This window comes from Neopelma chrysocephalum, unplaced genomic scaffold (assembly GCF_003984885.1).
Source record: "Neopelma chrysocephalum unplaced genomic scaffold, ASM398488v2 Primary Assembly neopelma1_75, whole genome shotgun sequence".
Classification (NCBI taxonomy): domain Eukaryota; kingdom Metazoa; phylum Chordata; class Aves; order Passeriformes; family Pipridae; genus Neopelma; species Neopelma chrysocephalum.
In genome coordinates, this window is record NW_020897736.1 from 15,350,974 (window position 1) to 15,374,206 (window position 23,233).

General features: G+C 41.2%; 1 protein-coding gene across 1 annotated transcript in view; it reads left to right on the forward strand.

Moving 5' to 3' along the window:
• The first annotated feature begins 3,864 nt into the window (after nucleotides 1-3,864).
• Nucleotides 3,865-23,233, forward strand: part of IQGAP1 (IQ motif containing GTPase activating protein 1) — a 52,646-nt gene continuing 33,277 nt past the window's right edge. Inside the window, exons 1-10 of the mRNA XM_027688748.1 lie at nucleotides 3,865-3,990; nucleotides 6,117-6,216; nucleotides 16,157-16,313; nucleotides 16,687-16,764; nucleotides 18,358-18,434; nucleotides 19,779-19,846; nucleotides 20,814-20,927; nucleotides 21,310-21,488; nucleotides 22,121-22,211; nucleotides 22,713-22,876. Coding sequence (XP_027544549.1) covers nucleotides 3,939-3,990; nucleotides 6,117-6,216; nucleotides 16,157-16,313; nucleotides 16,687-16,764; nucleotides 18,358-18,434; nucleotides 19,779-19,846; nucleotides 20,814-20,927; nucleotides 21,310-21,488; nucleotides 22,121-22,211; nucleotides 22,713-22,876 — 1,080 coding nt within the window. The 5' untranslated portion in view covers nucleotides 3,865-3,938. The remainder of the gene's footprint in view (nucleotides 3,991-6,116; nucleotides 6,217-16,156; nucleotides 16,314-16,686; nucleotides 16,765-18,357; nucleotides 18,435-19,778; nucleotides 19,847-20,813; nucleotides 20,928-21,309; nucleotides 21,489-22,120; nucleotides 22,212-22,712; nucleotides 22,877-23,233) is intronic.

Sequence of the window (23,233 nt, forward strand, 5' to 3'; positions counted from 1 at the left end):
AAGTGCACTGTTTTCCGGTTCAAGAAGCCTTTTTACCAGTACAGAGCTTGCCCATATTCCACTATCATGACAGGGGAAGGAGAGGATTTTATCATGAGCATGCAGAGTGGGGAGCTTGCTAACTTGCCTCTAAGGAGTAAGGACTCCTCTGCTATTCCAGCAGCCTGTTGGTGTGTCCTAGCATCGCATTGTGACTATCAGCAGAACTGGGCAGTATTTGGGTTAGTCACTTGCTCTCAGTCTTCCCTGGGGAATCCTGCAGATAGTGTGCATCCCAGGCAAGCTGTGGGCCATTTGAAGCGAGGTCAGGATGCAAAAGCAGAGTCTGGAAGCAATACCCATTTTGAAAGCCAGACTTCCTTTTTTCCTGCCTGGCTTGTCTGGTGCACTGGAAATGTGGGATGGGTTCACTCTGCATTCTCTTGCCCCAACTGTGCGGCTGGTCCCTTGCATTTTCTCCAGAGCTTCATGCCAAGTTCCCTGCTGCATATATGGGTGGGTCAGGGCTGCGGGAGTGATCTGGGCCAGCACTGAGCACAGCTGTGAACTAGCACTGGGGGATTGTGTGTTGGGATATTTGTATGTATGTATCCCTGCTGTTTCTTTCTTTTAAGATCAGGTCAGTAACTTGTCTCATTTGACCACCATAATTCTGATCTGATGCTGGGAGCCAAAAGGCAACTTTTCCTGTTGGCAATCCATAGCCTAACATGCAACCACATACAAAAAAGCCTCACGAAGTATATGAGAGATAGGAGTCATATGTGGATGTGTGTGTTAATATGTATATACATATATACATATATGCACATACGCACCCCCCCCCTTTTTTTACCCCAATATATATGTTAAATGTATACACCTACTCACTTAAGATAGCTCCTTCTGGATTCTGGGCATTCTGACCCTGTAGAAACAGAACTGGGTCATTAGAGAAGACAGAGAAAAATGTTATTCCAGACATAGAGGGTAAGAGCTAAACTTATTCAGAATTAAGGGGCCCTAAAGGGAAAGGTCATGATTGGCTGTACATGATTGAAGCACAAAAAATAATTAAAAAAATTATTAATAATGATGAGCTGGATCATCAGAATGATGGATGCTAAGATGCAGAGTGGCATTAGACCTATGTTATTCCAGCTGTCAGCTTCATGTGCGCTGAAGAAAGAGTAAGAAATAGCTTGGAATTCTTAATGCTAAATGGGACCTAGGGCAGATCCTACTCAATCTTCAGACTTTGCTTTGCCAGAAATGAGGATACATGTGAACAATTATTCAGTGGACATTTGTATGAATATGCTATTATTATATTTTTTTGGACTACAAGACTCTAGAACTTTGGAAAGGTAGGTATGATAACTGCATATATAATCCTGTTTCAAGGAAGATTTGAAGAAATTAAGAGATTCCTTATGTTTCAGTGGAGGCCTGCGGGTACGGTATCTTTAAGTGACTATAGAATCAGATTCAGAGTCTTCAGATGTTGTAAACATGCTTTTTTTCGGCACCATTCACAAAACTAATTTTTCTCATAAAGGAAGTGGCCCATAAATACAAAAGACAATGAATCAAAAGAACAGATAACAGTAGTTTTTTTAAAGGACTGAATTTTGGCACTCTTTTCCCTTAGGAAGCTTAGTGATTAGTCACTAAGACCAAGAACTTCCAAAGAATTTTTTTAAATAGAATTGATTGCTCCAATTCAAAACTAGATAAAAATAGGTACCTCTGTAATATTATTTGTAAGGCCATCTGGCTAGTGCTTATTCAACATTAAGGAAAAAAAAGAAACAGGAGAGGCAATAAATTAAAGACATAGAAACACAAATCCTAACAGAAAGCAGTTAGAGACAATAACAGAAGAGCAGAAATCTTAAGTAAGGGGAGCTATTATAGGAACCATTAAATATAATCTTGAAGAGGTTCAGCCAGGTTCTTTGATGATGTGCAATAATCATGTTTTATTTTTCTTATCAGAATGAGTCTTACAGGAAAGAGTAAATTTATGAGATTTTTTTGAGGGAAGATTGTGGGACTGCACAAAAATGTTATGACATTTTTAGGGGGAACAAAACCAGTCCTGCACTCCATAGTCTACATATAAATATTATTTTAAATGTCTTCTCATTGCATAACTGCGAAGTGGCCACATGTGAAGTAATACAAATGTTAATTGTTAGACCTATTGCTTCACTATAAAACCTTTTGTTTTGTAATTTATGTCTGGCATTCACTGATTTAGTTATTTCTGTAACTATTGAAATGTGTCTTCCTTTCATACAGACTCTTTAAATAGCACAGAATCACAGAATCAGTTAGGTTGAAAAAGATCTAATCATCGAGTCCAATATGACTGAACACCACCTTGTCAATTAGACCATGGTACTAAGTGCCATGTCCAGTCTTTCCTTAAATACTTCCAAGAACGGTGACTTCACCACCTCCCTGGGCAGCCCATTTCAATATCTAATCACTTTTCTGTGAAGAAATTCCTTCTAATGCCCAACCTAAACCTCCCCTGGCACAGCTTAAGAGTATGTCCTCCTGTCCTATCGCTAGTTGCCTATGTATATATAGTAAATATACTTTTTGATGGGCTCACAGAATCACTGAGGTTGGAAGTGACCTCTGGAAGTCTCTAGTCTGACTTTGCTTCCTCAGCTCAGGGTGAACTTGAGCGGGTTGTCCAGGACCATGCCTACTTAGGTTTGAAGTACGTCCAAGGGCAGAGACTCCACAACTTCTCTGGGCAACTTGTTCCAGTGTTTGATCACCTTCAGAAAACAAGTATTTCTTCTTATGTTTATTTAGGACTTTCATATTTTTCAGTCCATTGCCCATTGCTTCTTGGTCATGTAATCTCTCAGGCTCTCCTCGTATGTGAGATGCTCCAAGCTCGTCATCAGTTGCTCCGTGTTTCACTGAATTTGCTCTATTTTCTCCATGTCTTCCTTGTACTGGGGAGGCTGGAACTCAATCCAGTACTGGGAAGAAGGGAACTCCCTTACCTGTTGGTGATGCTTTTCCTAATAGAGGCTATTTGTCTACCACATTATTTAAGTTGTGCTTAAGTAGTAAACTTATGCCCTGGCAGTGAAATTCATGGGGCTAATGAAAACAGACACATGGTGGCTGGCATCTTCAGTGCTCTGACTCTTGAACAAGAACCAGGCAAAGCAACAGTAATACATGTTGAAGGGAAGGAAACTTTCAGGGCATGATTCTCTCCCGTGGCAGTGCTGCTGAATGTTGCTATTGTTTTGGGGCACCAAAACTTGTGGCTTGCTTAAACTTGTGGCTGACATTTCAGGTGAGTTACCACGGTTTGGTCAGCAAAGCTGTTTAGATGAAAGAGCCGAGCTGCATCCATCAAGGTCAGATTTTACTGCCGAGATTTTACTGCAGCTGGGGAGCCTGGCAGGAGCAGAGCGCCTAGAAAAGCCTTTATCAGGAACGTGTGGAAGGCAGACAGACTGTCGACGCTGAGCTGGTCTGGCTGCACTGCACGCAGTGGGGCTGGCATGGCCCAGCTGTGTGTAAGGAGGCTGGAAAGGCTGAGAGGGTAAGATGTGGGTCGTGGCTGGGTTGATATGGGCTATGTTCCGCCAACAGGGCTTGCAGAGTTTAGGTCAGAGCTTAGCTGGGTGTTACGAATGGGGCTGACGGGAAGGCTCAGGGCCAGGGCGGTGGCCCTGTGAGAGAGACTCCGGGGAGAGACAGGGCGGCCAGGCCGGGGTCCGTCGGGGCCGACCGGCAGGGCAAGGCAAATCGTCGCTTTGCTCCAGCAGCGGACGAAGGCGGCGGAGGCGGCCAGGGCGCGACCGGGTCGGGAAGACGGAGAGAGCGCGGAGCGGCGGCTCCTCCCCCGCCACACCCGGTGCGGCAGGAAGAGGAACAGCCGCGCCCAGCTCGCGCCAGCCCCGGCCCAGCGCAGCACCATGGCGGCGGAGGAGGTGGACGGGCTGGCCGTGTCCCGGCCCCACTATGGCTGTGAGTACCGGGGCGCCCGGAGTCCGGGAATCCGCGTGGCCGCCAAGCGACGCCCAGCCCAGCCCACGTTGCCCGCGCCTTCCAGGGTCCCACGCCGGGAGGGGAGGCTGGGACGCCGCAGGCATGGGGGGAGCCGCGGGGCCCGGGCTCCGGGACTGTCCCGCGGGCGCAATGCGCCCCACCGGCTCTCCTCGCGGGCCCTGGGGCTGGGCGCCTTGTGGCGCGGGAGTTCGTCCAAGTTCGACGGCCCTCCCGGACGCTGGAGATGAGCTCTGGGAGAAGGCGGTGGGCGGAGAGCGCAGGGGCGTCCTACGGCTGTCCCGCCGTCGTCTGCCGCGGGCGGGCCCCGAGCCTCGCCCAAGATGTCCGCCGCGGGCGGGGAGGGGGCGGCCCTGCCTTCTGCCTTCCCGCCGATTTCGGCGACCACACCCGACTTGCCGGGCGAAACACCGCTGCTATCCGACACCTCCACCGCCTTGTCATAGGCTTGCTGTGGAGAGGGAGGCTTTGGCTCTTGCCGTCCGAGATGAGGGCTCACCGGTGCTACGATACCGCGTCAAAGCGGCAGTCGATCCGACCGTGCGGTGCCGCCCGAAGCCGGGGCGGGCAGGGAGGGCCGGTTTAAAGAAGGCAGGATGGACTCTGAGGGTTTGGGAGAGGGAGGAACTTTTCCCTACTGTCAGGCATTGCCCTGTGCATTGTGACACTTTTCAGCTCACGTGACTTTGGGTAGATTGGAGTTATCAGAATGATGCTTTTGCGGTACTCCGTACTGGTTTCCAAAGCCCCTTTGCAGTTTGATCCACGATCTTGTTTGATCCCAAGTGCTGTAGTTGATACCTCATCACTTGCATGTAGTTCACAGAATCACAGGATGATTTGGATTGGAAGGGACCTTAAAGATCATCTCATTCCACCCCCTGCCATGGGCAGGGACACCTTCTGCTAGCCCAGGTTGCTCTGAGCCCTGTCCGACCTGACCTTGGACACTTCCAGCCACACTTCTCTGGGCAACCTGTGCCAGGGCCTCACTATCTTCTTGGTTAAAGAATTCCTTCCTAACATGTAATCTGAATCTCTCCACTTTTAGTTTAAAACTGTTCCCCTTTGTCCTATCACTATCTGCCTGTGTAAAAAGCCTTTCTCCCTCCTTTTTTATAAGCCCTTTTTTAAGTACTGAAAGGCTGCAGTGAGGTATCCATGGAGCTTTCTCTTCTCCAGGCTGAATAACTCCAGCTCTCTCAGTCTTTGTGGGAGAGGTGCTCCAGCACCCTGAGCATCTTCATTGCCCTGCTCTTGATGGGGTGTAACAGGTGTTGTGCTGAGGACCCCGGAGCTGGACACAGTTCTCCTGGTGGGGTCTCAATAAGAGCACAGTAGATAGTTGTTGAAAGCATTTTAGGTATAAGCTAACCTTTAATTAAACGACAGTATGAGACATTTCCTATTTGTCCAGTTGGCCCATAAAACCTAAACAGTTGCGTGTTTAGTTTTTTTTTTTTACATGAGACATATTTAGCTGTAAGTATGGGAAGAGTAGACTTTTTCACTGAGGCTTTAAACACACAGAATCTGAAAGATTTAGGCATATACCCCTGTGTAGGTCCTCAGTTTGATCCAAAGATGACATGCAGGTTGTGGATCTGAAGGATTCCCTTCCAGATGAGGACTGTGAGAAGCATTTCCACCTTCTTTTAGAGGTGGACTATAAAGATACAGAAGGGATTGTATGATGTGAATATATATTTTTGTCCTTCCTTAGTCTTTTGCTGTCAAAATCAGAGGATAGATGGGACATGTGGTCACTGATGTGCCTTTGAGGAAGACAAAGGCGAAGCTAGAAGAAAATAAGAAAATGAAGGATTGTTTCTAAGAAATTGGAAGATGGAAGCAGTCAGATTGTGAAATCAGAAAGAAGGAAGATGGCAAATTTATGTGACGAGGATAAGGAAACAGGGTTTCTTCTGATACTAGTAAAGAACAGATCATCAGATTCTTAATTCTTCTGAATTAGGGGAAAAAATGGATGAGTTTCTGTGGGAGAGGTTGGATCTGATTTTTTTATATGCTCGTTCCGTTATATTTGATCTTCAAGCACCTGAGAAATATGTTTTATCTATTTGCAGCTGTCTTGGATAATGAGAGATTAACAGCAGAGGAAATGGATGAAAGACGACGCCAGAATGTAGCCTATGAATACCTCTGTCATCTGGAGGAAGCAAAGAGGTAAGAATAAGTGGTTTTGAAACTGCTGCTGCTTTAAAAGAAATTGTGACATTTGGTAAGGGGAATAATTTGGATGCGTCTTACCTCTTGTCTCTGTTTCTTAGTGGTTATATAGTTTCACTAAAAAAAAATAACCAACCAAAACCAAAGAACCCCTCCTACCCCCCCAAAAAAACTCCTAACCCCTAATGTGTTTATCTAACATGTTCCTGAAGACTTTGTGACAAGAACTCTGTTACTCTATTGCTCCAGTTTTCCTAGCACTGGATGGGTTCTCCCTGTTGTCTAACTTGTATCTTAGTGCAGTATCCTCTCCTTGCTTAGCGCTGGACATAAAAAACACTTATTCCCTTCCTCTTAACTGCAACTTCTTTAAAACTAAATTGTAACAGTGTATTTCCCTTGCACTTATCTTCTCTTAGACTGACAACACAATTCTTGTGTATTTCTCTGTGTCTTTTTTAATAAGTCTGTAGTACTTTTCCCTGGATTGCCCTGACTTCTCTCCATGCTCTCTGTGTCTTTCTGGAAGTGCACTTCCAAAACAGAAAACTTTTCCTACAGGATCTTAGCATGCATACTTATAAAGAGTGCAGGGATTATTTTGTGTACCCCAGTAGATTTGCTAGTATCGTACACCATTGCATGGCATTTGTGTTTTATGATATTAAGGTGTAATACAGTTTTGCTGAGTTGCCACCTTTTTGGTTGTAGTCGTGCTGGTGAAATTTGTTCCTCATCTTGTGTTTATATGATCTATCATGTTTTCCTGAGTGTGTTACCCTTCACTTGATCCTGCTGGATCTTTCCTGATCTTTGTTTGAAATATTGAAAGAACTTCGATCTTATTCCTGTCTTCCAGCATGTGTGTAGCTTTCGTGTCATCTCCATGTTTAATAAGCATGTAAGCATGCTGTGTATCTTTATTCAGAGACTTAATTGAAAGTATGATCAGAACACAGTAGATGCTGTATATCTGCTGTTAAAGGAAAAAGAACTGATATTAAAAGTGAGTACTTGAAGTTTTACTGTTGGTATTTTTAAAAATCTTCTGCTAACATTAAATCGTATATGCTGTACATGGAGATAGAGTGAGACATACATAAACACGTTTGAAATAGCCAACAGTATGTTTTGTTATGACTCGCTAAACACTTCAGTCTGCCTTTGTCCTTCAAAAGATGATATGGATTAAGAGCTAGAAAACTTTTGACTGGCTGGGTAATGAATTTCATATAAATCTGTGTAGTTCTTCCTCAGCACGACAGACGTGTTCAGCTGTAGCGATTTTAATGAGGAGGAAGTGCTGAGTTTTTACAAGTTCACTTCTGGCAGAGTATAAAGAAGGATTTCATTCCAGGATTTTAATAGTTTATGTTGCCTTGCCAAGAATGTATAGTATATTTTTGAAAGGGCAGGGAACACTCAGTGTATGCTGTAGTCTTTTAAGTGCTTCATAACAATTGTCACTAGTACAAATTCAGAGAGCTGCTTAGTTACTAGTAGATAATAATTTTCCATCTGTATGGACTTGGATGAAGTTTGAAGTAGTGAGAAAGATCTGAATATATTTCAAAATAACTTCTTCTCTTTGAATCCAAAATCATCAGGAGCAAGTCCTGGGCAAACTGGGAGAGAGGAGTTGCACTGTAGTCACTGTCCAAGCTTGAAGGAGCCTCTTCAAGGAGAAGATCCCTCAGTTGTGGACTCTTCCTGTCATTGGCCTCAGAGTAAATGCTTGAGGAGGTGCTGATTCTCTGTTCAATTCCTTGCCCAGATTTGCAAAAAAATTCAGGCAAAAATACCTAACACAGCAACAGCACCTAATTTCATACTGAAATGAACAATTTAGAAAAGTTTGGATTTCTGAACTGTCTGATGTAACAACAAATGTGCAGTAACTTTCAGTATTTCTTGAAGTTGTTTGGAGTACCTGTCTGCTAGGGAGCATACATCAGAAGCATTAGCAGAGGAATAACTTGTTCTTATTTAGTGGTATTCCACCCTGCTGTCTTGTTTTTTTTTTTTCACTGTCACTGTTCTCTTGTTACTTAGCAGTTTTTGACTTCAGTTAATGTGCAACAGTCTTGCGAAACAGGAATTATTCTTGCTAGTTGGAGAAAGGGAGGCAGAGTGCAATTAAGTTGCTCAAGATTATGAAAGACATTGAAATGAAATTTGGAGCTAAAATGAAGATTGTGAATAGAGGGATTCCTGTACTGTGTGTCGACTAGATGCCTCATTCTTGAATAAAATGGCTTTATTTAATAAGTGTTATTTAATACTTCAAGTTTTATGGTTTGTGTTCTATTTTTGTTTGTTTGTTTGTTTGGATTGGTTTGCTTTTTTTCTTTGTCTCCAAATCACAGTAGTCCAATAGAAAAGCTGTGGCAGTGCAGATAAAACTATAAGAGTATATTCTGTTCCGTTGTGACATGGCAGCTCATGCTCACAGAAGGATAAGGGTATATTTATCTGGAATAGAAGCAACTCGAGAGACCTTTTTGTGGTTCTTATCAAGAAGTCAGGGTGGTGCACTATAATATTCTTCATCAGTGTTGTGTGATAGCTTCTTTTCCTATGTGGGGTACTTACTGGGGTATTGTGGCATTTTCATGATGAAATTAGCACTTAGCAATCTGGCAAAGGCTTTTTCAAGCTTTGTCTTTCACGGTGGAATATTTTAGTTCTCCAAGTGCAATGAGAGTATTGTTGGCTCTCTTGTTTCCTCATCTGACTTTGTGGGTGATGGTACCATGTGTTTCCACTGTGATAGTAGGAAATACTTTCATTCTGGATTATGTCCTAGCATAGTGTTAGCATTTTAGTGCCCAGATTATGCTGCTTCCAGTAACTGTTTAACTTGCCTGAGCAGTGTGTTTCTTCTAGAATGCATCAGGATGGAATCTGTCCCTATGGTTTTTTTTCTCATTTTGAGGTTTTCTTGTAGAAAATATTCCCTATTTAGTAAGGAAAGGATGATGATTGTTCTATATTGTGGATCTAATCAATTCAGGATTGAAGTGTACTGTCTATATTCTTGTGGTAATCCCCTTTTTTCTGACAGATTGGAAGATGGCTTAGTGTAAACTGATGAAATCATGGAAAGAAATTAGTACTTTGTGCCTGTGTGATAGAGTCTGAAGGGCTTTTCCTATTGATGCTTTTCTGTAAGAATTACTTTCTCTTCACCCTCATCCATACTTTCTCTTAAGGTACGGAGCACTTTTTTTTTTTTGACTGGGATGACTTGTCTGTCTTGAAGCAAGAAATAAACCTAAATTGTTTACCAGGGAGCTAGATTTCCTACAAGAAAACTAATGTTTAAAGAAAAAATAATCTGGTCTTCATCTTTTTAGGTTTCCCAGATTTAGTTTGAAAGTGTTTGACTGGATATCATTGTCTCTCTCAGAATTTGGCGTAGTCATCCGATATTTGCTTCAAGAGGTTTCTTATTTTCAGAGGTGTAGGGTGCCCAGAAGAATGAAAAGGAAGAATTACAAAGGACACCTCTTTCTAGACAGATTAAACACATCTAGAGTTAGTGCTCTACAAAGCTTATTCTGTGAGTAATCTTGTAAAGCTGGTTCATCAGGGTCTGTAAAGGTGTAGATATCAGTTGCTGTAGGAGCTCTTGTTTGAAGATGCTTAAAATAGTGCAGCTTAAATCTTTTTGTGAAGGAAATGTGATAGTTGCTCTTTTACACAGGATTAATCTCAAGAGGCTTCTTCATTACAAATCAGATTTTTCAAAAAGGGGATAAAGTACACTGATTCCTTTCTCTTATTAATCTGAACTTGGAAGAACTGAGGTAGTTTAGTTAAAATATGTGTCTTATGAGCCTTGGTTATGAACAGGGCTGTGATAGAGAGCTAGGTATTAGAAAGGTAGTTTGAGAAAAGCAGGATTAGGCTTTCTCACTGACTTTTGTATGGTTCTCAGTGTACCTCAGGTAAGTCAGTCACGTGCAAAATATCTTATTTAAATCCTGCTTAAATTATTGTGCAAATTAAACACAGACAGGTCTCCTATGGGTTTTGGAGCTGTAGAGCACTACCTCTCAGAGGATTCTGAGGATGAGGTGGTAGAGCAATCTGTGGCACATAGCCCAGAGTGCCACAGTCCTGATGGTGTGAACCACTGCTGTGGTTTTATTGCTACTTTGTTTTATTGTAAATCTCAAGGCAGCAAGAGTTGTAATGTAACTCAGGAGTCCCTCAAAGAAAAAGAAAGGTGGGGATTGTTTTGGATTTTTCTGAACTCATTCTTTTTACCCATTCCCTCCCCACTGCCCCCAATTTAGGAAAACCTGACTTGGTGGGATGGGATTTCTTTTAGCTTTTAAAGGTATTTCCATTTGCATTCATATTTGAATGTCCAGAGTGTGTTCAGTCCAGCTGCAGTTTTGTGTCTTTCAGTGATTTCTTAGCAATTAATTGTATGACTTCAGAAGCATAGGAAATTACTAGAATTTTGTAAATAACAGAAAAAGATAATGTGGTGGATCTTGAACTGTTCACAGACTAGATGTTCCTCTTGTTGATGAAGTCTTCACATTTAGAAGGGAGACAATCTGACTATTATGAATTATATCTGTTTGGTTTCCTCATGTTTAATTTAAACTTATGACTCCTTTCAGAAATATTTTTTTTTATTTTCTAACTTTAGAATGAGGACTTTTTAAAAAATTTTTGAACCATTTATAATGTTGAAGTACGACTGGATTTTTATGGTTGCAGAGTCAAGAGGCCAATGAGCTCCTTCACAAATGTTTGTATTTGTAAATGTATTTGTGTCTGAGGAGTCCTGATATCTTCACGTATAATCCAAGTCACAGAATTCCAGAAACTGGCATTTGACTGAGTATGACGTACATAATTCCCACCAAAAGTTACCCCTCTAGGTCAGGTGAGTGGGCTAGAAAGTAACTAATTGACATAGCGGAAGTTATTCTTGTTTGGCATAACAGGGTTCCTCTTTTTATTCCAGACTAATCAAGACTTTTTTTTTTATTTCTTCGTCTTTCCACTTGTAAGTTGGGTCAGGTAATGGTTTTTGGGTTGGTTTTGGGTTTTTTGCATGTGTGTGGTTTTGTGGTGGATTTCTTTCTGTTTGTTTTCTGGTTTTGTCAGATACAATGCAAGTCCCCTATTGGATTGAATATCCATGAATATTCATAGATAATATTTTATTATCAGTAGTTATAAGTTGAAGTACCTTCTGTTTAGCTCTCATCACTTTATCTGGTGCTTTTATCGGCTCCTGTTTGCACTTGAGGAGAGATTTCTCTACAGATCCTGTACTGTTTCATTGATGACCTCATGCAGTTGGCAGGGAGTGGCTGTCTGGACTGGAAGTGTCTTGGAATGCACATTCAGAACTGTATTTTTCTGAGAAGTGGGTGGAGAGAGGTAGGGAGAGGACAGTGGTGGCATACCACGATCTTTGCTTCACTTTGCTTTTCTTTAGATACTTTTTAAATGACTCACTGGAAATAGTAATGAAAGGCAGGCGAGGAGGAAAGAAACAACTGTACAGAATTCAGTTTGGATACCAGGGTTTTTCTGTTTGGAGGGTGGTTTCTGAAGGAATATTGTATGTAATGTAAGAAGAGAGCAGCCCCAAATAACCAAAGCAAATAGTTGTAACTAACAGTTCTTGAGTATTGGTACTATGGAGTGCTCCTTAATAACCCTTATTTACTAGAAATTAAGTTAGTCTTAAGGTGCGGTAACTTCATTGATGCTGTAACTTCCAAGCATTTAGGCCTATTTAGTTTCTAATGGTAAGTGATGATGGCAATTAGCTTGAAAGAGGGTTTCGAGTATATGATAATTAAGGTCCTCATGACTGTTGGCTTAGTGCTCATCTGAAAGCTCTCTAGGACAAGTGACAAATCTTTTTGGCAAACATGGCAAATGCGGTAGTATCCTCATCAGCAAGAGCAGCTAAGGCAATTTTTACAGGTTGTTGGCTGTGTTTGCAAGGGAGGAAAGAGGAACCTCATACTTACTTTTAAGAAGGGGGGCTGAGGGTAAAGATTTAAATGCTAGAGTATTAATACAGTCTTTGGTTCAGCTGATTGTTGCCAGGGAGAGTACGTCAATCACTGGAAAAAATCTGCCCTGTGTTACTCATTAATTCTTTGCTTTTTAGTATCTTTGAACTGTGTGCATAATGAGAGTATTCTGGCACCTTTAGCTGTGGGCAGTGCTTGTTTTCTTAGCTCTCCATTTGAGAGACTGTGACTCTTCCTGTACAAACCTTACTGAAAGACATTTAAATAGCCACGTACTTTTCTAGAAGAGAACGCTCCTGATGTGATAAATTTATTTTACTTGGTTGTTATTACTTCTCTGAGAGATCTTTAATAATCTTCTGAGGTGATTCCTTGATTTGTTCAGAGTTGATAGAATAAGTTATTCTAAAGAGAAGTTTTTGTTGGGGATTTTTCCACATGTGTCTAATGTCCTTGCTCAGGTGAACCAGGTGAAGAGCTGAGGCTGTCTCCCAAGTTTTCTCTTTTCATGCTCTGTGAGAATGTCTGCTAAGTCTGCAATTGTAACTGAACTAAAAAGGTTTGAGATAGCGTCTACATATGAATGATCTGCTGGAGCATGAGATTCCTCTTCTTTCAGTAAAATGAGTAGTATGATTTCTCCAAAAAATACCTGTGATGTTGTCAATACTGAGCGGTGAAAAAACCTTTAAGCCATAGCTTTGTACATTCTTTCAGATGGCTTATGCAGACCCTGTTGGGGGGGGGAAAGAAGGTGCTGCCCTTTCTCTCTGGCCACTTTTCCCTCTGCTATGGTGCTACAATGGCCATGCATCTTTTCCTTGGCAAATGTGTGGGGAATTGCAGTAGAAGGGCTAAATGAATGTGAACAGAAGCGTCTGAATGTGCAGGCACCACATGCAACAGATGGAATGACCTGTCTTTAAAAAATGCCTGGATTAGAAGCTGGTCATCCAGACCCCAACTTGTTTGTGTTCAGCACAGTGAACAAATACTGGTAAGTCATGGAGGTGGTACGAGGCAGGGATAATCATCACTGTTTGCTACCAAGGGGTATTAAAAGGCCTGTCTGTAACCTGTAAGTTCTGCATGTGGTTTCCGACTGAGGAAGTGCCCAGGAGATGTGAGGAGAACTTACTGACTGGTATTCCTCGCCTTCCATGTCAAGGCAACAGGTCCTGGACCTCCTGATGCTTGTTGTTGGGCCAGGTGTAATGACCTACTGCTAGAAGGACAGCATGAACATCCTTTTCCTGCTTGACTGATTGCAGGACAGACTTCTTGGGCACCAAATGCTTTCTGGTGCTTTTGAGTATAAGATTGAGTGAAACCTGGGGGTTTTTTTTCCAGTTTTTATGTCAAATACAATCAGCTTCCCCCTTTTGCACGGTCTGTCATATTTTGCTATGCTGTTGATACAAGGGTGTAACTGCATTTTGTGCTTGTCTGCCACATTACGGGTTCAATAGATACTGGCTTTAGACCTAATTGAAGGCAAGAGCTTTTTCTATTCTGGGGAAGGTGACAAAGATTTAAATTTTGAGTTGATATTGAAACTAAGAATGCTGCTTTTCATAGAGAACTAGAGAATTATAAACCAGTGAACAGTCAAAATGTGTTTTAGGAAACAGATCTTGCTCAATAGAATATTTCAAATTACAATCCTGATAGTTTTAGGTAATTACTGGTGTAATTTTAATAGTTTAGGAGGTACCTCACTTAATATGTTATACTGATATCAGCAAAGCCATGTGTGTTTACAGGTGTGATTTCAGGTTTATCTGCTTTGGAAGACTGTAAGTGACTGATCTTGAACACGGTATCTCTTGGTGGTGATCATGTTTCCCAGGATGTTAATTGTTACACCACTGTGAAAGCCTTCCTGTGCTCCTCTCCCCCCCCAAGATTTGAATATGATCTTGGAAGAGTGGAATTCTAAATAAGTATTGTTGGTGCCTTCCTTTAGATTGGACACCTGCTGTCTGGAATGTGCTGGTGTCCCTTAGTCTCCTTTTGTGAGCTTTGTTTCTGTAGGATGAGTTCTCAGGCAAAAGATCATATTTGAAAAGCTGTGTGTCAGTGCAGGGTACTAGCAAGATGCAGTAAAGACATTGGTGTGTTATGCAAATACTGACCCTGAGGGTGAACAAACCTGGTGGGGAGTTAGGGAAAGGGATGCAGTTTTCTTTCTGGAGGTATTGTTGTTCTGAGTGGAATGCTAGGTATTCTGAAAGTCTTCACGTGACATAATTTGTCATTTTTGTAGTAAGAATTGAATGGCAGGCTGGCATTGTTCACTGGCTGGTTTCCAAGTTCTGGCTGGTGGTTATTCTGTGATGACTGAAACTCCATTTGACAGAGAGTTCTGACCTCTTCTTGCCTGTTTTCTGCCATCTGCCAGATTCTTGACAAATTTTCCAGTTGCAGCAGCCACATGAAGAAGATGTTATCACAACTTATTGCTTGAGAAAGATGATATCATTTACTGTATGTCAGAAATCCTGTGAAACAATTAGTTTCCACCTAAATGAAAGTCCTTTTCAACGCAGGGACAAGTTCATTATGTTATAGGTCCTCGTTTTTCAAAATGTAGTTGTTCTGGAAACTAGCTAATGTAAATATTTTTGGGTCTTTACTGCTGCAGTTTTATGTGTTGACTTTGACAGATGAAGAGTAAATTTTCCATTTATTTTCTTATGGACAAAACTTTTGCATCAGCATTATGATATTTAGCAGTTAGACCATAAAGGTATCCAGTGTTGATTTTCTTTATGCTCCAGGCATTTTGGAAGTGCAAAAAGATTACCATGTTTCAAGAAGTTGTACCCACAGTGTGAGTATGTACATGGAAGTGGCCTGTGGTTGTGCAGCTCCCTTTTTTACAGAACACAGCAGCCAGGGAGCAGGTCATCTTTAGAAGAAACTGTAGCTGAGCTTGCAGTATACAGCCTCCAATAGCTTATACAGAAGAAATATCAACGTGTGCCTCTGTTTTGAGGACAGTAATTTTTCAAATTATTTGTTGTATTCTTTATTTTTGTCATGAGGATCCGTGACACCATAAATGAAATGGAAGGCAACAAGATAAAGGAAAATGAGTTGTTATGAGGAGAGGAATGTCTGTTCCATTTTTTCCCCTGTTTTTGAAATGTATAATAGAGTGGGAGAAAATACATAGAAAGATACACTTGATGACAACATCAGCAAACTGAAAGAGTGTAGGTTTAGATGAGATATTAGGAAAAAAATTCTTCACTGTGAGGGGGGTTAGGCACTGGAACAGGTTGCCTAGAGAAGCCCCATCCCTGGAAGTGTTCAAGACGAGGCTGGGTGGAGCTTTGAGTAATCTAGTCTAAGGGAAGGTGTCCCTGCCTGTGGCAGACGGTGGAATGAGATGAGCTTTAAGGTCCTGTCCCATCCAAACTGTTCTTTGATTCTGTGAACACTGTAGGGCCTCTCTGTGACATCAGTTAAAAGAGCTTGAGTAAGTGGCACAAAGTCATGAAATAACTAGGAAATACTTAATGAGAGTAAAGAAATGCTTGTGAGATAAGCCCGTACTCATGAGGAAGGTTTAAGTTAGTTAAAAGGACAGGATGGCTGCTATGTCTAGACCAGTACCAACTAAATCATGGGCTGGAGGAGAAACATGAAGATGAGATCGTGTCTTAATTACTTTTGAAACGCTGGCTGATGGACTCCGTACTTCTCATTAATATTTTGTTTGAAGTGTTACTGACTAGCATTTTAATGACACAGATTCTGTGGTAGTGTTATATCCGTTTTCAACCCTTATTGTTAAATGAATAGTATGCTTGAGTATGACAGCAGTAGCAGCATGAAGCTTGTTTAGCATGGGGTTGTGTTCACAAATTGGAAATACACTCACGTGACCAACTTTGTTGTTCTTGCACTTCCAGATGGATGGAGGCCTGTTTGAATGAGGAGCTGCCTGCCACAACAGAGCTGGAAGAAGGACTGAGAAATGGAGTCTACCTGGCCAAACTTGGAAACTTTTTCTCCCCTAAGGTGGTTTCTGTGAAAAAAATCTATGATAGGGAACAGACTAGATATAAGGTGAGTGCTATTGACCATGGATACTTCTTTAGACAGACATCTAAAGCAGGAATATGTACACATGGAGGTAGCATGAGAAAATAAGCAGAAAGTTAGTTTATATTAGTCTTACCTTAAAAACTCTACTTTCACTCTAGAATAATGATTAAGTGAGGGACTAGGCAGACTCTTAGCTTTGTATCTAAGCTTGCACTTAGGTGAAATAATTTGTCGTAAACAGTCAATATAAGTGTGTGTAGAAGACTTCTGACTTCTTTTCTGTAAAAGTGCTGTTTTCACCATCAGTCTTAATGAACCTCCCTGCTGTTCTTGGCAGCTGTGATATTTTGTTTCTTACTGCTCTCCCTCTTGTTTCTGCCTGTTTTTATTTCAGGCAACCGGTCTCCACTTCCGACACACAGATAATGTAATCCAGTGGCTGAATGCCATGTCTGAGATTGGTCTCCCCAAGGTAACTTCTATGTTGTACATGCAAATAAATAAATAATCTCAGAAAAGCTTTGTGTTCTGGGGAAGCATTTGCTGTTGCACAAAAATCAGCACACTCAATCTGGTTAATTCTAGATTTGTGTCCCTGTAGAAACTCTCTCCTAAAACTTGCTGGAAGATTTCATTCTGCTATGTGTGTGAGAACAATTAGGAGTAAAATAATTAATCCTTCTGTACCATATCCTTATTATGACTAATCTTGCATGACGTCTGCATTACATTGTTCTTGCCTTGCATTCTTTTGAACGGTATCTGAGCTACAGTTTGATTGTGGAAGTTTTTTTAGAAATCTATGCTAAAAATAGGAGCACAACAGAAAATACTATGTTCTTCATTTTTTCAGATTTTGCTGTGAAATTTTCATATCAAGTTGAAATGTTCCTGGTGTAGCTTGATCAAATATGAATAGTTGGCTTGACTAGAGAAATGGCTAGATAAACTTCCCTGAGCTAATAAACACAGTTGCCTGAAAATATATATGGAACTGTGGTAGCGTTGGGCTTATAGCCAAGGTTTTTTGTAAGCCGTGTTATGCTTAGTCTCACCAAAACCAGCATTGCCCAGTTTAATCTGATGTATGTTTTCTTTGCATATGTACTTGAAAATAAAGACTTCATTTTTGGCAAGATTTCTTAAATAACTTGTTATTAACTGGTTGAGCCTTCATGGGATTTATGATGATCTTACAGAAACACATTTGGGATTAGGAAATACTGAAATATGCTGTTAGGGTGGTTAGGTGAAAATAAACGAGGAGGAGTTAGAGATGTTAAGTGCCAGGTATGAGGTAAGAGTATCAGATGTAAGTGGATTTGGGGTCGAAATAAATGTGTGAGAAGATGTTAAAGAAACTGTGCCGGGGTCCAGTAAATTTACAAAAATTACCATTGCTTTAAGTATTTTCCCATGCAGAAGAGCCAGGGTCCTCCAGTTGCTCTTGTCTTTACAGAAAGAGCAATGCTATTTTGTGCTCATAGGCAACAGCAAGGAACCTTCCAATAACTAGAAAATAATGTATCTTTTCAGTACTTCTGAATTAATTGCGACTTCCAATATTAACCCCTTTTGTTAAACTTTGAAGACGTTTGTGTTTGAGACTGTCTGAAAGCTTTTGGGTCCAGGTAACTGAAAATGTAGTATGCAGAGCACCTCAGTGCTGGTCTGGGTTTCCCTTTGAAACTATCTCTTCTCTTGCTTTTCAATGCCATTTAATCCAAACAAAATCCTCTTTTCTCTTTTCTGCTGTAATTATTTTTTTCATCTCTTGGCTTTCACCAAAGTCACGACCCAGTATCTTGGTGCACACACAGAAGAAAGGGTCTACCCATTCACATGTGTAGAACTTGGCAGGAAAAGGGGAGCTCTGGTTTGGGTGTTAGAAACAAAAGGCAGGATTGGCACTTCAGGTAGGAGAAACATTGGTCCAGGGCAGAGAAACTTGAAGAGTTTTGTTTCGTGGGCTGTTTCATTACTGTAGTGCAGAAGAATTGGACTGATATGATTTGGCTGTACAGAGTGAATATCATTCAGGCCGCTAACCTTGTTTTGTTTTTAGATATTCTACCCAGAAACTACAGATATCTATGATCGCAAGAACATGCCACGCTGTATCTATTGTATTCATGCACTCAGGTAAGGCATACCTTACCAGACAGAAAATCTGATTGCTTCTGAAATCTTTCTGCAAAGCTAAAAGATGAGAGGAGAGCTGAACTGAAGGCTAGATGAGGGCAGATTTTATAACAGAACAATGTTGCCAGGTGAGAGCAAAGATCCATGAAACCAGTATTTTGTCTTGGGCAGTGGCCAAATGAGATGCTGAAAGAAAAAGAATCAGTCAAGTATGTTGTGACTTCTACCTTTCCATTCCAGTTCTCACCCTCTCACCCTCTGAGTTAGAGCTAGACATTCTTTAACCAAGAAGATAGTGAGGCACTGGCACAGGTTGCCGGAGAAGCTGTGGGCTGCCTCGTACCTGGAAGTGTTCAAGGCCAGGTCGGATGGAGTTTGGAGCAACTTGGGATAGTGGAAGGTGTCCCTGCCCATGGCAGGGGGCTGGGTTGGAATTAGATGATCTCTAAGGTCCCTTGCAACCCAAGCCTTTATGTGATTCTATGATCCGTGCTGAGCTGGCATGACAGGGAAAAACTGGAGGAGTTGCTTCACTTTTCTCAATCCCATTTGTATTTAGCTGTATGGATTCATCCCTTCTTTGTAACAGTTACATTTCTTGTGAGGCCTAGGTGAATACATTAACCCTATTTTAATAAGCCAAATCAGCTTAGTGAATACTTCCCCCCTACTCGCTATTGATGAGGCCACACCTGCAGTCCTGTGTCCAGTTCTGGACTCCCCAGCGTAAGAGGGACAGGAGCATGCTGGAGAGAGTTGAAAGAAGGCTTGCCTTCAGGAAAGGCTGGGAGAGTTGGGACTATTCAGTGTAGATAACAGATGGGGCCGTGGGAGTCTCAGCTATCTGAAGGGAGGATGCAAAGATGTGAAGCCAGGCTCTTCTCCATGATGTCCCATGACATGACAAGAGGCAGCTGGCACAATCTGAACCACAGAAGAGTTCCTCTCAACATCAGGAAACACTTCGTTTACTGTGAGGGTGACCAAGGAGGGGCACAAATTGCCCTGGAATGTTTGGGGGTCTCCACCGCTGGCGATACTCAAAAGCCATCTGGACGTGATCCTGGGGAACTTGATCCAAGGTGACCTGGTTTGAAAAGGGAGCTCGAACAAGACAAATTTGAGAGTGCCCTTCTGGCCTCAACCATTCTGTAATTCCCTGAAGACTTCAGAGTGGTGGGCCAGTTATGTTCAGCTGAGGGGGGAAGAGGGGAGTCAGCTCACCCACTTGATGATTATCAGCTGTTACATTGGCTTACTTGTCCTTGAATCTGTTCTAAAATTGTATCATTGTCAGAACCACACAGAAACTAGTTCTAATTATTTGCTTATTTTCTTTTCTAGCCTGTACCTTTTCAAACTGGGTCTTGCCCCCCAGATTCAGGATTTATATGGCAAGGTAGACTTCACAGGTAAAAAAAACAAACAAAAAACCCTCAACACTCATGTGCTGCCTTTATCTCATACCCTACTAGATCAGTTGTTGAACTGATTGTTACTGTTGATACCCTAAATGCAAATTAAATTAAACATTAATGGCTATGAGGACTTCTAGTAATTTAGGAAAAAGGTTTGATTTGGATGCTTCTGAGCCAGGCAGCTATAGCCATCAGTTCACTAATCACTACTTTTGCAAATAACAATGTCATAACTTTTTTTGTTGTAACAATGTCACTGTTGTAAGATGCTTAAGCCTTGCATCCATCCTCTTGGGAGTTTTCAGTTTTGAACTTGGTAAGCAGTTCTGATCTCCTGTGACAGTTTAAACTAGAGATGCCATCAGCTGAAGAAGCATTTGCCAGCTGATCGGCTGCAGGAGATGCCAGCACAAAGTCTCGTGTCCACTTGCCTCTTCAAGGTTTCACTTCCTTAATTTTTGCAAAAGTGTCCAATTCTGTGTCTTGCATTAGTGACGTTCTTGCCTGAGGGCATGCATCAGATTTAAAAGGTATATAAACTTCATTTCCTAGTGTATCTTGGTACCCTCCACTCACTTTTCACAGTGTAGTCTCTCTGTGGGGAAAAAGAAAATCCTAAACTACTGCCTGTGCATTTTCCTGCTGGCAACCACAGTTGAGGTACCTCAGAATGGAGTCTGTTTCCAGCTCCTCATGAGAGTCTTGCGTTGTTTTCTAGTGGGAAAGACTATAGAATATTCCCATATGAGTCTCTGGGAAAAAATGTAGATTTTAGGAAAGTGTGCAAAGTGTCTTACTAGTTTTCATTTATTTGTTTCACTTACTGAATGATATTCAAAGTATTATTTAAATGGTAATTGCAGTCTATTGTAGTTATCTTAATTTTTTTTTTTAGCAGCAAATAGTATAGTAATGCTAATGTATTTAAGCCTGTGTAACACTGTTTTAATGTATATTTCAGAGGAGGAAATCAGTAATATGAGACTTGAACTGGAGAAGTATGGTATTCAGATGCCTGCCTTCAGCAAGATTGGAGGAATTCTAGCAAATGAGCTTTCTGTGGATGAAGCAGCATGTAAGGAAAAATAGTGTTTTGTTTGATTATTCGAATCAGCAGATCAATTAAGTGTTGGTTTTAATGCCCCCTGTTTTAAGACTAGTACAGTCCTTTTGATAGGCCTTTTGGAAGACTGGGAAGATGTTTTTGTTCTTTCTCTTCTGTATTTTTTTTCTTCTTTCTGGAACATGATTCAACTACTTAAAGTATCATAACTAGAAAGCAGGCTGTTGGTTTTTTTCCGGCACACAAAGCCATGATGAAATGAGAGGTACTTTGATAATTCTTTTGCTTTCCAGTTAGTTTCCAGGTAATTCTTCTGCTCTTTTCAAATAAGTTCTCGATTTTTAACAAAGCTGATTTGTTTGGTACTAACTGCAGACTGTGATTTGTTTTTCAGTACATGCTGCTGTCATTGCCATTAATGAAGCAATTGACCGTCAGGTTCCAGCTGACACTCTTATGGCAATGAAGAACCCTAATGCCATGCTAATAAATCTCGATGATCAACTGGAATCCACTTACCAAGACACACTCTACAGAGCAAAGCAAGACAAGATGGAGAATGCTAAAAATAGGGTAGCTCAGTTCTTCTTTCAAGCCATCTATTTGCATGCATTGCTATTTTGTATTGCAGTGTAAAATGGGGGGAATTCACAGAGTGCGTGTTACGGTCCTGTATGTATAGTGTTAGGTAGACTTACTCCTGGTGGTATTCTAGTATGTTCCCCAGTAACCTGTCTTCTTATTATAGGAGACAGGCAACAGTTGGCTGTGTTAGAAATATGGGCCGCATAGATACAGATTTCATTTAATCCTTTTTATGCTGGGGATGCACCCCTCTGTTTTCACGCAGTATAGATGTGTTTTCCTAACAAAGAAATGAGCAAAATTGACTGATGCTCTTGGAAGTGAACCATGTTGTTTTAGAACACTGTATAATGCAAGCCTAGCTCTGTATACTGCTTTCCATGTTCTGGAGCTCTACTGTGTGTTCGTATAGAGGCATTACATTGAAATAAGGTGTTTCTAGGCTGTTTGTATCAGAGTTTGACTATAGTTACTTTAGATGTGTTTACATATAGGGCTTTTTTTTTTTTATCACAGCTCTATATAGGTAAATAGTTATCCTCCCTGACTTTTTCAATTAGAAGAGCTGTGAGGGCAAAGGAAGCTGTAGAAACACTGATTAGTTTTTATTTCATCTTCAGATTGCCTCAGAAAGTTCAGATAGAGAGAGAGATGTGTATGAAGAACTTCTGACTCAAGCTGAGATTCAGGGAAACATCAATAAAGTGAACAGTAGGTATCACGTTAAAGTAATAGTCTTAATTAAAATAGTACTTCAAAACAATATCTGTTCTCCTCTTTTTCTGTAATGCTGACCAAATTTAAAGGCAGCTCCCCTGTTTTTGTGGGATATTTTGGGTTTTTTTTGTTTGGTTGTGTGGTTGTTTTTGGTTTTTTTGGGGGGGAGGGTGTTTTTATTTTTGTTTGTTTTTACTCATTATTAGTACATAGTTGTAAGCTTAATTTACTCTGATTTCTGTTACCCTTCCTTTTGGAAATGGATTGTCCATGTTGCTGGCCCCTCCAGTTCTTCATCTTGAATAATGCATGCTATTTCCAACCATCAGACTGTTTTTCAAGTGCTGCTTCGTAATTGACTCTGGAAGTCTTCCATTTGATACCTAACTTGCTATCTTATCAGGTCTAAGGGTGTTTCTTTCTGACCAGTAGGTTACATAAACCACGGGATTTTCTCATTTCACATTTCTCTCAAAACTCTTTTACTGTTGCTAGCACATGCAGCCTTATCAAAGATTGACCTAGCTTTGGAACGAGGAGATGCATTAGCACTGTATGAAGCTTTGGCAACACCGGCCCTGGGACTCCGAGGACTGCTACGAGAAAACTGTGACTGGTATTTCAAGCAGTTTTTGAGTGATAGGCAACAGAAACAGGAGGTATGGAAAAGTGTAGATTACCCTGATTCGTGAAGTTTTTGCCTGCCTCTGCCTTTCACTGTACCACTGTGCACTAATCACGTGCTATATACCTGCATTGCAATTTAGTGTTGGTTAGAAAAAATTAGTGCTGAGAGATGGAAGCATTCAGTAAGCATATCTGTCATTTAGGTTTTATGTCTGCATGTGAAAGGCCAATATAATGTTTGTGTGTGTGTGTACGTATAACTAAAATACTTTGACCAAACCTTAAAATACTAACTTGTGTGCGTATAAAACTGTTATAATTAAGGTGTATCCTCCCTCATTTTACTATTGTCAGTGTCCAAATAATTTGGATGTTTGTGTTTTGTAAAC